General features: G+C 41.0%; 1 protein-coding gene across 1 annotated transcript in view; it reads right to left on the bottom strand.

Moving 5' to 3' along the window:
• Positions 1 to 268: 268 nt before the first annotated feature.
• Oxct1 (3-oxoacid CoA-transferase 1) overlaps positions 269 to 13,890 on the bottom strand; it is a 133,999-nt gene continuing 120,377 nt past the window's right edge. The window contains exons 16-17 of the mRNA XM_031360532.1: positions 7,871 to 7,972; positions 269 to 1,890 (exon numbers count right to left, since the gene is read on the bottom strand). Coding sequence (XP_031216392.1) covers positions 1,849 to 1,890; positions 7,871 to 7,972 — 144 coding nt within the window. The 3' untranslated portion in view covers positions 269 to 1,848. The remainder of the gene's footprint in view (positions 1,891 to 7,870; positions 7,973 to 13,890) is intronic.

Raw genomic sequence — 13,890 nt, 5'->3', positions numbered from 1 at the left:
AGCATTCTGGAAGCAGAAGCATGTGGACCACCTCTGTGAGTTCAAGGCCAGCCTGTCTATAGAATGAGTTCCATGACAGCCAGGACTACTCAGAGAGACTCTGTCGCCACATTCCCCACCTACCCCCAAAAGAAAGAGAAGGTAACAACTTGATTAGAAGTAGAAGCAAGCTGACCTAATTACCTAATGACCAACGGTTGTTAGAATCAACCTTTGAGGTATTTCCCATGCATCATTCCCAAGAGAGAAAAGAGGACAAACACATTGATCTCTGTCAATCCGCAATTTTTATTGTATCACTTAACACATTTTTTAAAAAATATCATGGCACTCTTTGAGTCTTAAGTTGTCTATTCAGGCTTTGTAGTTTAAAACATTCTTAGAATCCTCTTGTCTTAAAGTAACAGACTGGAATGATAAGCAAGTGCATCTGAAGACAGGTGGATATCAACAATAAGAACATTTTTCAAATGTGTACTCTATCAATGACATGTACTCTCATGGGCCTTGTACCTTCTAAGATAGGTTCTTCTTACCAACACTGGTAGAGGATGCTTTCAACCCCGTGGCCATCCTCTTAAGCAGTCCTACATAGAGTGTACTATGGAGGAAAGGCTTATCTCCCCTTCGCATTGTGTGCAAGTCAACTGTGGCTGTACTTGAGGAGTGGATTCCAATGACAACCATCACCTAAGATGCGCATAAATGCCTATAACTAGTGCCAGGAGGATGATACGTTTCACTGTTCAGACACCAGCTGTCCAGTCTGGCTTCAAGGATCCTAGGTTCTCAGACATCTGATACCAGGGTGCTCCTGAAGTGATGGCCCCTGGCAACTGTCTGATTGGTGGCTACTTCTGAGGAAGCACCCCTGATAAATGCAAGCTACTGTGTTTACTCTGCCACACAAAGTCTGCTAACTACTCAGATATGAGCCTTTCCCATCATTTTCCCCACACAGATAAGGCTAAAGTAGTAGCACTTTGTTAAGAGAATACCATTGTAGTGTAGAAAAAGTCATTCCGTGTTTACAATCTTTGCTGAGGAGAATGGAGAGCCTAAAAGGGAAATACCTTGGAACACCATCTTTTTAAATACTGCTGTCATTGTGATTCAGGACTCATGATAACCTGTCCATGGTTCTTTTTTGGTCAAGAGATGTTGTATAAGTAAACATTGGGGCTCAATGTAGAAACAGTCCTCAGAATACAAAGGAATAGCACACCACAAGTAGACGGTTGGTTGTCTTTAAAGGCAACATGTGGCGGCATGTCAGCACTGGTAGAGCATATGTCTCGTTCTCTCTTCTGCTCACTTTTCCCCGGGACATTCCTGTTTGCCTTCATGAGTATCTATTTAGCTGTAAGAAGTGTGGAGGGAAGGTGGATGTTCTAAGAAGGCAAGCATAACCAGCATCTCTCAAAAAAAGAGGAAGGTAAAAGATACATAGCCATCAAAAAGGTATTCTACCTAATCACAAATGCATGTGGAAATTCTCCTTCAGGGCTAAGTCAAGGTTTAATATATATAGCATAAAAGATGAACATATATCCACTGTGAGCAACAATGACAAAGACAACCTTCTTAGCACTCATGAAACAAGATCACGATGCAATGTTTTCCTTTTTGTTTTTTTTTTTTTTGTTTTTGTTTTTTTTCACGGAACTGATACATCACACTGGAGAGAACAACGTCTATGGCTGCACAAATCCAGAAATACTAGAAGAAAACTAGCCAAAACTTCTTGTTAAATGTATAATAACTGTTGATTACTGATATCCTTTCATTTAAATCCCATGTGTTGAAAATGAAATCTTAGCAGCTTGGGACAAATGTCCAATGGACACTTCAAGTTGAAATCTGCTGCATTGGCATGAGGTTTGGAGAAACCTGGTGGAAGAAAGAGGAAAAAATAATTAAAGTTTACTCTACCACAGAATGTTCAAATACTGCTTCAATTTATTTTTAATAATTTCATTTTAAATTAAGAAATAAAAACTAAAGGAAATGTTAAATTTCAAAAGTAATCCACAGATACAGTGTAAAGAAATCCTATTTTATATAACTTAATTATTGTTCATCAGGAAAGAAATAAGTAAATAACCAATTTAACTTAATATACACTGCAAAAGACACTTCAGAGAACATGGAACTGAAGCAGTAGAAAATCACTCCCCACTCTCCAGTGTGGCCCTCCAAGCACACAATGACTAATGCAAGTATAGACAAAATTAAAAGGATCAGTGCAGGTTATGCCAGTCAATATTCCTTCATGGTTAGGAGAGGGGCTCATGAAACTGCACATCTAGCTGAAAAGAAACTACTGGCAATGGATGGCTTCTAGGGGAAGAGGAGGCATTCCTCTTTGACCCTCAGTGAGTAGCCCAGGTTCTAGTGGATGACCCCCACCCATTTGGGAGCAGGTCAACAGTAATTTGAATCAGTAGGTTATATTAGAGGGGGTGGGGAGAGGAACAGGGGTGAGGATTGGGTGTGGGGAGAACGAAGTGAGGGTCAGGAAAGAAAACAGAAATTGGTCGGGGATGGGGCATCTCTGGGACTGGAAACCTGGCAGGGGGTAGGTTCCCCAGAGTCTATGGGAGTGAGATTCCTACCTGAGACCCTAGCAGTGGAGGATACATATATGGAGACAGAAGTGGTCACCTCCTGTAGCCAGGTGGGTCTCTCAGTGGAGGGATGGAGACACCAACCTACCCACAAAACCTTTAATTCAATATCTGATCTGTCTATAAGATATGCAGGGATAAAGATGGAACAGAGATTGAGGGGATGGCCAACGAATGACTGGCCTAACTTGAGACCCATCCCATGGGAGAGAGCCAACCTCTGACACTATTAAAGATATTTTGCTATGCTTGTAGACAGAAGCCTAGCAAACTGTCCACTGAGGGGTTTCACCCAGCAGTTGATGGAAGATGTAGAGACCTATAGCCAAACACTAGGTAGAGCTTAGGGAGTCTTGTGAAAGAGTGAGAGACAGAGTTGAGCGAGAGGGAAGGAGGGGTCAAGGACACCACAAGAAGACCTATAGAGTCAAGCAACCTGGGCTCATGGGGACTCACAGAGACTGAACCACCAACCAAAGAGCATGCATGGGTTGGACATTAGCCCCCTACATATATGCTGCAGATGTAAAGTAAGGTCTCTATGTAAGTCCCCTAATGGGGTGGGGGTGGGGGACACTCTAACCCTGTTGCCTTTTGTATCTTCATCCCCTAGCTGGACTACCTTGTATGACCTCAGTGGGAGAGGATGTATTTAGGCAGGTTGGTAACCATGAGGGGCTTCCCCATCTCTGAGGAGAAGAGGAGGGGGTAGTAGGGGGAGGAACTGGGAGGAGGGGGGCTGTGATTGGGATGTGAAGTGAATAACTAGCTAGCTAGCTAGCTAAATAAATAAATAAATAAATAAATAAATAAATAAATAAATAAAAGATAAAAAGAGAAAAGGCTATGATCATAGTAGGAAGACTTGTTAAGGAAGTGTCGGCTATGGGGAGAGAAGATAAAGGTGGATATGATGAAGGTGCATTGGTAACACATATAAAGCTTTCAAAGAATAGAATAAATAAAAAATATCCCTTAAAAAATCTGAGATTCTCATCTGCTTGTATATGGATATACATCATTTGGTTCATTGAAAATAAATTACTTGATCAAACTAAGAAGAGCCTTCTTTCAAAATATGAGCACAAGGGGAGAAAAGCAAATAGGATTCCTAGGTTGTGAAAATATTGCGTCACAGTTGCACAAAAATAAGCCACATAGGACTATCTAACTTATAAACTTCTGTATGTAAATACACACACACACACACACACACACACACACACACACACACACAAACCCAACCAACTAAGTCATATATAAAAAAAGAGGAATAATGCCCAGGATATATAAGGATGATCTATAAGATGACAAAGAACAATAACTTGATTAAAACGTAGTCAGTTGTCACAGATAATTCCTCAAAGAAGATCTTCTGATGGCCAATACACAAATGATTCTGCAAGCCACATGTACAGGAAATGCAAACAAAAGCCCTGAAAACTGGCAGTAAGAATATGAAGTGGTTCAGTCATTGTGGAAAACAGTGTGGAAGCACCTCACAAACTAAAAGGGAAGTTAACATATGACCCACAACCTTACTTCTGGGGACACGTCCAGAACTTTTCAGAACAGGATGTCTAAGAAATACAGTACATCAGTGTCCATAACACCAATATTCACAGCAAGGAAGAGGTAGAACAAATCCAAATTCCAGGCAGAGATGAACACTACAATTCCCTAAAGAAACTGAACACGGGACAGTGAAATAGGCTATCTCACATCCACGGCCTGGAAGAACAAATAGGATGAAAATGCACACACTATCAATGTGATCTACAGACCCAGTGCAATTCTTTTAAGATATGTGTGTTAGTGTTTTGCACATGCACCATGTGTATACCTCATGCCTGTGGTGTCCAGAAGCTGGTGATGGACAGATACCTTGGAACTGGACAGCTGTGGGCCACCATTTACATGGGTGCTGAGACTGAGGTCAGGTCATTTTCAAGAGCAGCAAGTGTTCTTGAGCACTGAGCCATCCCTCTAGGTTCCAATTTCTTATTCAAAATACCAGTCACTTTCTTCACAGAATCAGAAGAAACATTATAATTTTAATGGAACCACAAAAACCCTTGAATAGTCAAGGCCATTTTGAGTCACAGGAGGCACAGTAGGAAAACATTACACTGTTGGAATTTAAAATATACTGCAAATCTGCAGTATTAAGATTTTAAATATACTGCTACTAAAAAAAGTGTGATGTTCTTATGAAAACAGACATAGACTGGTAGAAAAGAACAAAGGCTCTAAAACTAAATCCAGTCATTGAAAGTGACAATGTTTGACAAAGGCACTAACAATACTGAAAGCTTTGAAACATAAGGGAAGGCCAGGCTTCCCCTCTGCACATGTCCAGGAGTTCCAGGACATGAGTGAGTTCCAGGACAGCCAGGGCTACTACATGGAGAAATCCTGTCAGAAATTAAAAAAAGAAATGAAGGAAAGAAGGAAGGAAGGAAGGAAGGAAGGAAGGGAGGGAGGGAAGGAGAGAGGGAGGAAGGAAAGGAGGGAGGGAGGGAGGGAGGCAGGCAGGCAGGCATGTAGGAAGACAGCCAAACCACCAAAAACATAGGAGAAAAAAGCAATAGTAAGCAAATGAGATCATATCAACTAAAATGCTTCTCCAGAGCAGATGGGACAAGCCATAGTCAAGAACGAAAGGACCGAGTATAGAGGGACAAGGCGTGTGCAGGATGTTCATATGAGGGACTAACAATAAACACATACATGACAAAAGAGTTAATATCTAGAATGTATCTATGGAATTCAAACAACTCAAAAGCAAAAATATCCCTCAAGTAATCCAATTAAAAGTGGGCAACATGGCTGGGTATGTTACCACTTCCTTAATCCTAGTACTCAGGAAGCAGTGGCAGGTGGATTGATGAGCTAGCTCATGGCCAGCCTGGTCTACAGAGCAACTTTTAGGATAGCCAGGGCTACACAGAAAAACTCTGTCTCAAAGCAAACAACAAGAAGTGGACAATATATCTAAATAAGACATGTAAGGGAGACATACAAAAGACCAAAAGGTTTATGAAAATTTACAACATCCTTAGTCATTAAAGAAATGAAAATCAAAGCCACAATGAGATCCCAGCCCAATCCAGTTAAAGTAGCTATTTCCAGAGAGACAAAGATAACTGCTCTTGTTCTCTCTGCTGAGTCCAAGTGTAAAAGCGTAAGGGAAAAAGTGTTGGCAAGGATATAACTGGGGACCCTTGGTAGGAACAGAATGGGAAAGCCATTGTGAACCTCTAAAGTGTAAGATTCCCTCAAAACTTAAAAATAGAATCATCATATGATAAAGCAATCTCACTACAAAGGAGATCAGATCATCACACCAACAATACAAGCACATTCCCCATTCATACGAACCAAGAAATGTCTACCACCTGATGAATGGAATCAGAAAATGGCGTTTAAGCACAATGGAATAATTATCTACTAATTTAAAAAAATGAATTCTTGGATTTTTGTGGCAACACACATGAAAGTGGAAGTCACTGCTTGAGATGAAATATGTGAGCAGGCTCATTAAAATGAGCGCAGCATGATCTCATTTGCATGGAGAGGAGAAAAAGTATGACGCCATAGACAGTGTGAGTAGAATCCTGGGAGCCGAAAGGAGAGGGGGATGAGCCAAGCAATCAGTGAGCACTGAGTTGTTGTTGTGAGTGAGAAGGTGTCCTTGCTGCTCAGCAGTGGTGACTACCTATGTTTAGAACAGCGATGTGTTATATACGTCCTTACACTGGTGGAGAGGATTTTAAATGTTTCTGTCACAGATGCTTGAGTACATAGGAATGTTTACCTTAACTTGAATACAATGCATATACATATTAAAATATTAAAGTACACCTCTTAAACTAATTTTCATATCAGTATAACAATGATAAACAGAGGGGATGGTACTGGAATACCAGAAGGGCTGACATTTTCAAATCTATGCAGCTATGACAAATAGCTCCTCCTCCCCCATGTGTGTATTAACAAAGCCAGCAAAGTTTTCTGAATTATCCACATGAATAACAAATAGCTAGATAATAAGGGTCTTATGCTGTATATTCTTTTGCAGCAGAAACTGAAATTTCTGCATATCTCTGAAGGTGTTACCTATCAGAGGTTTCCTATTCTACACAGGAAAAACAAAACAAAACAAAAGAGCTGATTAAAAACTGTTTGCTTGTTTCACTGGAGTGAGAAATCCTAAATAGTTCAAGTATAAATAAATTCCCTTTCTTCCCCCTGAGATTATAAGAAAGCTAATTAAAAATGTGCTTTTCCAGCAAGGTATTACTGGGAGACTGCCTTTTTCCAAGGGGAAATTCAGAAAAGGTTAATAAACAAAAGGCCTTGGAACAGTACCAAGAGGTTGTTACTATGTACATAATGAATTATACAACAAAGTTGTTTCAGAGAAATTCGTTATGCATTTGTAGGTACAGGCCAGGCCTGCGTGCTCAGGACGTTAAGTATAAAATCTATGGACAGCACATCAAACACTTTTTGTTAAATGAGTTTCTCTAATTTCTTCTCAGTGTGTTTCATTATAATTAGTAAATGGGTTCTGTCCTTCAATATTTCAGACATACATATTCCTTTTCCCTTTGGTTAACTCTAGGTTAATTGCATCTATCTGTCAATTCTAACAGAAGGTGACTAGTGATTTCTAATAAGCACTTTTTTTACACACACACAATAAATAAATACATTTTTAAAAAGCAGACATAAGTAAGTGTGATTACAGAAATTTTAGTAGAAACTCTCCCAACACATTTACTGGAGTTCCAAATCTGAGTTTTCTGTGCACTATTATTTACCTGCAGGTAGGATGCAACTAGTTTGCTCTTGTTATATTCTAGTATCTCTAATGTGTGGAATGAAAACCACAGAAGTGAGTCAAGGAGAGGGCAACGGTCAGGCAAGTTTAAGAACAGGGCAGCATCCCTCCTCCACACGTGGCTAACATCAGGACTGGCCAAATCTGACAAAGAATAGAGACCTCCCAGGACTTCACATGAAGCAGATGAGCAGGAGCTGGTCCTCTGTCCTCTCTAGCTCCTCATGTTCCTGTCACCTTCCTGACAGCCCTGCCCTGATCCCACACAGCTTCCTCTTCTACTCCTGCTCAGAGCAGCTCCTTAATGCACAGAAACGAGTGGTTGGTGCCGTATGACCATTTGCCCATCCAGCCTGCAGTCCCGGAGGCTGCTGGCTCTGTTTACAGAAGCACTTACTGCAAAGTCACAGCCTGTGCTCTTCTTGATGTCATCAACAGTCAGGCCTTCCCAGAGCTCGATCAGTGTCAACCCAGTTTTCTTGTCCACGTCAAACACACCCTGTAGGAAAGTCAAGAAAATGACAATCATTTCAATCATTAAGTTCCTAGAATAGAGATAAGTTCCAGAGCCAGAGACCGAAAACCAGGAATGAAAAAAAAAACTGTCCATTATAACTATTATAAATAATATCAAGTCCTCATCCACCATTATTCTTGGCTATAGTTTGCATTATCTACCACTGTACTCCATTTTTCAAGCTGTCTTGCATTTGTGAAGTCATTGGGTGAAATGGCAGAGAGGCAACCAATGATCTGAAGAGGGACAGGAATGAACAAAGTGGGAGCGAGGCAGGGGGATAGCTGGGAAGAGAAAGGATAGGGATGATGGGGAGAGGATGCTGGGTAAACAATTGTAGGAAACAACAGAAGACACTGTAGTACCCAAGAGTACTTATGAAATAAGAGCCCAGCCAACTCACCTAAGTAGCTGCTGAAGTGCTCTCTGGTAAAGCTCTCCAACTTTGAAATCCCCATGAAAACAAATGGGTCTCAAGAGGAGGGCATGAGAACCCACACCCGCACTTTTGGTGAGCCAGTTAAATGGCAGTGCTGGTGCCTAAGGCAGACAATGCCAACTCCAGCCAGAAGAACCCATCCAACATCATGGTTACAGTACCAACTCGTGAAAGTTCTGCCATAGTATTGCTTGACTTTAGAAGTCTACAAAGCATTCAACATAGCTTTACATTGGCAGATTCTTCAGAAGTCTTCTCAGATATTTGCTGGGCTCTGCTTAGTTCTGGGAACAGGGGGTCACTTGTCTCAGGAAAGACTATTGGTAAGCAGTAACTGAGACCCAACTGGTTCTATGGGGCTTCAAACCCTGTTCCACAGATGTCTACGCAGCTCTCAGAGGGAGTCTCCTTTCTCAGACTTAAAGGCTTTATCTCCCAGGTTTTCTACAGTGACTATAACTTAAATTTGCCTATTTTTTTTCTTTGTAGCCTTCAATCTTTATTTTCAACTACCTTTGAAGTCAAACCCTAAACTGTCGTGTTTAAATACACCATTAGTGAGAAGGCACCATACAGAGGAAAGAGCACTGGCTTTTGAGCTGGCTTGTCACACAGCTCTGCTGCACAACTGCTAAGTAACCTGGGGAGCCTGTGGTCAAAGAGCATAGAAAGCCCTCTCTGGGGCTGTGGTCCTCCCTGGGGCTGTGGTCCTCCCTGGGGCTGTGGTCCTCCCTGGGGCTGTGGTCCTCCCTGGGGCTGTGATCCTCCCTGGGGCTGTGGTCCAGGAGCCTGTGGCATAGGGAACCTGTAAGATGCTCACACATTGTCTGAAGCACACCTGGGACAGGTGTACTGCTGTTACTTAGCAGACTGACTAAGGCGACCAGATGTCTCCAATTTATATTTTTCTTCCAGAAGAAGAAGCACAGGATGAAAGATGCTTACTTTCTTTGTTTGTTCGGTAACTTAATTGATTTTCCTGAAACAATGATTAAAATTTAAGAGCAAATACTACAGCAAACGTCTCCTATTTGCACACTTATGTTCTTAAAAAACAACAAAGCTTTCATCTTTTTCCAGCAGAAATGTGTGTTCCCTGAGTGGGAAAATGCCAGTTTCGGGGTTGTCTATATTCTTTTAGCTGCCTTTATTCTGATACTAAACTTTTCACTAGGGTGTTTCTCTTTTGTAGAAAGCCTGTCTAGAGCACGTTCCAACTGATCTGGTGCTTTTTAATGCATTATAAACAACATATAAATTTATAAAAGTAGAGAAAAAAGACAACCCCCCTGGATTACATTATTAAGAAGAGATATAGAGATGATTTCAGAAAAAGATAATTGTCGTATCACTAATATGGGGCTTCAGGAATCAGGGAGGTAAAATTGCAAATAGGCTCAATGATTAAAAAAAAAAACAACAACCCTTTGATTAACATTACCACCAGGTTCTAATTAACTCCCAGATTACACAGAAGGCCAATCGTTTATAGATTTTTAAAAAGATGGAAACTTGAAATATTTAGGAAGAAAACCCAGCTTGTTCAAGAACCTCCAGTCTAACGGGCAAACAAAATTTTGATACAAAACAGAGAGTGAAAAACTAAAAGCTAAATTGTTAACTTTAGTCAAAAATAATACCGAAACTACCTTGTCTTATAGGTAAGTTAATTACTTTATTACTACCATAATGTCTACACTATGGATCAGAGGGCTAATTATAGCCAGGTGCTGATAGGGAAGCTATCTATTATAACCTGATCCATACGACAGGAAACAATTACAATTGCTTTCAAAAGCAACTTAATGGAATTCTCCTTGGAGCGGATTATGGAACTAGGTGTCATCTGCACCCTCACCCTCTCATGCAGCACCCACTACACAGCATGTGCCCAGGAGGTAAACACGCAGGAGCCCTTCCCTGAGATGCCAGAGACACCTGCTAACTGCCCTGGCTTTCTTTCTCTCCCACAGTGTCATTCACAGCTCATGCTCTGATTGTGGCCATTTGCTAAGGACTCTCGGTACCTTATTCCAGGACTGACTTCTTCCTTGAACCCTAGATCAGAATCTCCCTTTGTCTTTTGCCAACTCTCAGGAATTTGAAATTGAAGGTATCAAATTCAGCCTTTTTTCCTGCTTCCCACTGCTCTTCCCCTCACTCTCCATCCCCAGAGCTTCTCCAGGACACAGCAGGTCAGACATCCTCCCTCCAGAGAAAAATGTAGGAACCACCTGTCTTACGAGCAGTGCTCTGCTCATAAGATTAGGTCAAGCCCAATCTCCTAAATTTCTCCAAGCTATCTCTCTGGCTTGTGATTTGGGATCTTTTGTTTCTTTTGTTTCTAGAGTTCTTACTAATGCAGAATGGTTTCCAAAGTAATAAAAGAGTTGCTGAAGGACTACCCATTCCCCTCCTGATAAGAAGCACACTTTTAAGAGAGCATACAATCTTTCTTTGCTGTGATCCCTCCATGTATTTTCTGCTTTAGTTCTGAAAACAGCTGCATTTTTTGCTCCAAGCTGTCCTGCATGGAGGTTCTTGAACAGGCTGGTTTTTCTCCACCAACCTGAGACTGTGCATGATTTTCCCTTTTGCCTGTGCTGTCTTATTTGATTTTCTTCTCAATCCTAAAACTCCCATTTGTTTTTCAAGGTTCCCAATCCAAACTGTCCATTCTCTGAGTAGGATAAGTATGGCCCCTATATGTAATGACATGACTGAGTGTGAGTTAGATACCACCCTATGTGTTGTAGGAGCAGCTGTGAAGGAAGCAGGTGGAGGTTAGAGGTTATTTCAACACAGCTGTCAGTGCTAAGATAGGCTAAGTCTAAGGATTCATGGAAGCACTCACAAGACATGTAGGGAGGGAGAATATAAAGGAGAAACAGAAGGATGCATGTCTGAGACAAGAGGAATAGGAAGCAGTTGATAGATGGAGAGGAAGAACATGTCAGGGAGAGGTGGAGAATCTGCAGTTCCGGAACATGGTCCACAGGAAGGAGAGGGCAACAGAGTTTTAAAATTGCTGAGGCAAGAGAGTTTTAAGTCAGAAAGGCTTGACTGTAAAAAGTGTAACTTGGGAAATGCTGTGTAGGACACCGACGAGTAGCAGTTCTTGGTCCTGCTGCTGGGTTGCCATATGTGATGACATCTGGTGTGCTTTGCTGTCTATGGGGTTCATTACTCTTCTGGAGATGCTGGGTGTCTGCTGTCTAATCCTATGGAATGGGTCCTTCGAGGCAGGCATGTCTGTAACCTCCTCTTCCTCCTTTCTGTAAGGCATTGTTAGGAACAGTATGATTCTGAAAAGGTCCTCCAAAGAAAGGTTTATTGAATGATTAACGACATGGAAGAATGGAAAGAGGAAGTAAAAGAAAGAAAAGGTGTTTGGAATGTTATTAAGCTTTATCACCCATAAAAGTTACATCATAAGAAAAGCAAGCATCAAGTGGAAAGTGTTAGGGATGAATGACAGGGACGATAGGCCACTCTGAGGATGAAATCACTGGGCACTAACAAAGGGACAACTATGATGCAGGTATAGCTAGGCTTAAGGGAGAGGTGGAATACGAGAGAGCAGGGTGTGACACAGGAGGAAGCTTTGTAGGCAGAAGAACCAGGAGGCCAAGGGCAGGGCAGGCAAGGGCAGGGCAAGGTCCAGGGCAAAAACAGCCCAGGACCAGAATGGGTTTAGTGCAGAGTTTTATCAGACCTTCAAAGAAGACCGAATACCAATACTCCTCAAACTATTCCACAAAATAGAAATAGAAGGTATTCTACCCAATTCATTCTATGAAGCTACCTAAACCACACAAAGACCTAACAAAGAAAGAAAACTTCAGACCAATTTCCCTTATGAATATTGATGCAAAAATACTCAATAAAATTCTTGTAAACCGAATCCAAGAACACACCAAAATAATCATCCATCATGATCAAGTAGGCTTCAGCCTACGGATGCAGGGATGGTTCAATATACAGAAATCCATCAATGTAATTTACTACATAAACAAACTCAAAGAAAAAAATCCACACGATCATCTCATTGGAAGCTGAGAAAGCATTTGACAAAATCTAGCACCCCTTCCTGATAAGAAGTCTTGGAAAGATCAAGAGTTCAAGGCCCATACTTAAACATAGTAAAAGCAATATACAGTAAACCAGTAGCCAACATCAAACTAAATGGAGAGAAACTTGAAGCAATCCCACTAAAATCAGGGACTAGACAAGGCTGCTCACTCTCTCCCTACCTATTCAATATTGTACTTGAAGTCCTAGCCAGAGCAATTAGCCAACAAAAGGAGATCAAAGGGATACAAATTGGAAAGGAAGAAGTCAAATTATCACTATTTGCTGATGATATGATAGTATACTTTAGTGACCCCAAAAATTCCACCAGAGAACCTGACAAACAACTTCAGCAAAGTAGCTGGATATAAAATTAATTCAAGCAAATTGGTTGCCTTTCTCTACACAAAGGTTAAACAGGCTGAGAAAGAATTTAAGGAAACAACACCCTTCACAATAGTTACAAATAATATAAAATACATTGGTGTGACTCTAAGCAAGTAAAAGATCTGTATGAGAAGGACTTCAAGTCTCTGAAGAAGGAAATTGAAGAAGATCTCAGAAGATGGAAAGATCTCCTATGCCCATGGATTGGCAGGATTAATATAGTAAAAATGGCCATCTTACTGAAGGCAATTTACAGATTCAATGCAATCCCCATCAAAATTCCAACTCAATTCTTCACAGACTTGGAAAGAGCAATATGCAAATTCATCTGGAATAACAAAAACCCTAGGATATCGAAAACTATTTCTAACAATAAAAGAAACTCTGGTAGAATTACCATCCCAGACCTTAAGCTGTACTACAGAGCAAATGTGATAAAAACTGCATGGTATTGGTACAATGACAGGAAGGTAGATCAATGGAATAGAATTGAAGACCCAGCAATGAACCAACACACTAGGTCACTTGATCTTTGACAAAGGAGCTAAAACAATCCAGTGCAAAAATGACAGCATTTTCAACAAATGGTGCTGGCTCAACTGGTGGTTAGCATGTAGAAGAATGCAAATCGATCCACTTCTATCTCCTTGTACAAAGCTCAAGTCCAAGTGGATCAAGGACCTCCACATAAAACCAGATACACTGAAACTATTAGAAAAGAAAGTGGGGAAGAACCTGGAGCACATGGGCACAGGAGAAAATTTCCTGATAGAACACCAATAGCTCAAGCTCTAAGATCAAGAATTGACAAATGGGGTCTCATAAAATTACAAAGCTCTGTAAGGCAAAAGACACTGTCAATAGGACAAAATGGCAACCAACAAACTGGGAAAAGATCTTTACCAATCTTATAAAGGGCTAATATTCGACAAGCCCTGCAGCCAGTCCCACAACATACAGAGAAAGCCACACTCCCAGGTGATCTAACAAGCCCAGGATCCCA

The sequence above is a fragment of the Mastomys coucha genome, unplaced genomic scaffold, assembly GCF_008632895.1.
Source record: "Mastomys coucha isolate ucsf_1 unplaced genomic scaffold, UCSF_Mcou_1 pScaffold8, whole genome shotgun sequence".
Classification (NCBI taxonomy): Eukaryota; Metazoa; Chordata; class Mammalia; order Rodentia; family Muridae; genus Mastomys; species Mastomys coucha.
The sequence above is the reverse complement of the archived record's forward strand: the minus strand, read 5'-3'. Positions and strand labels throughout refer to the sequence as shown.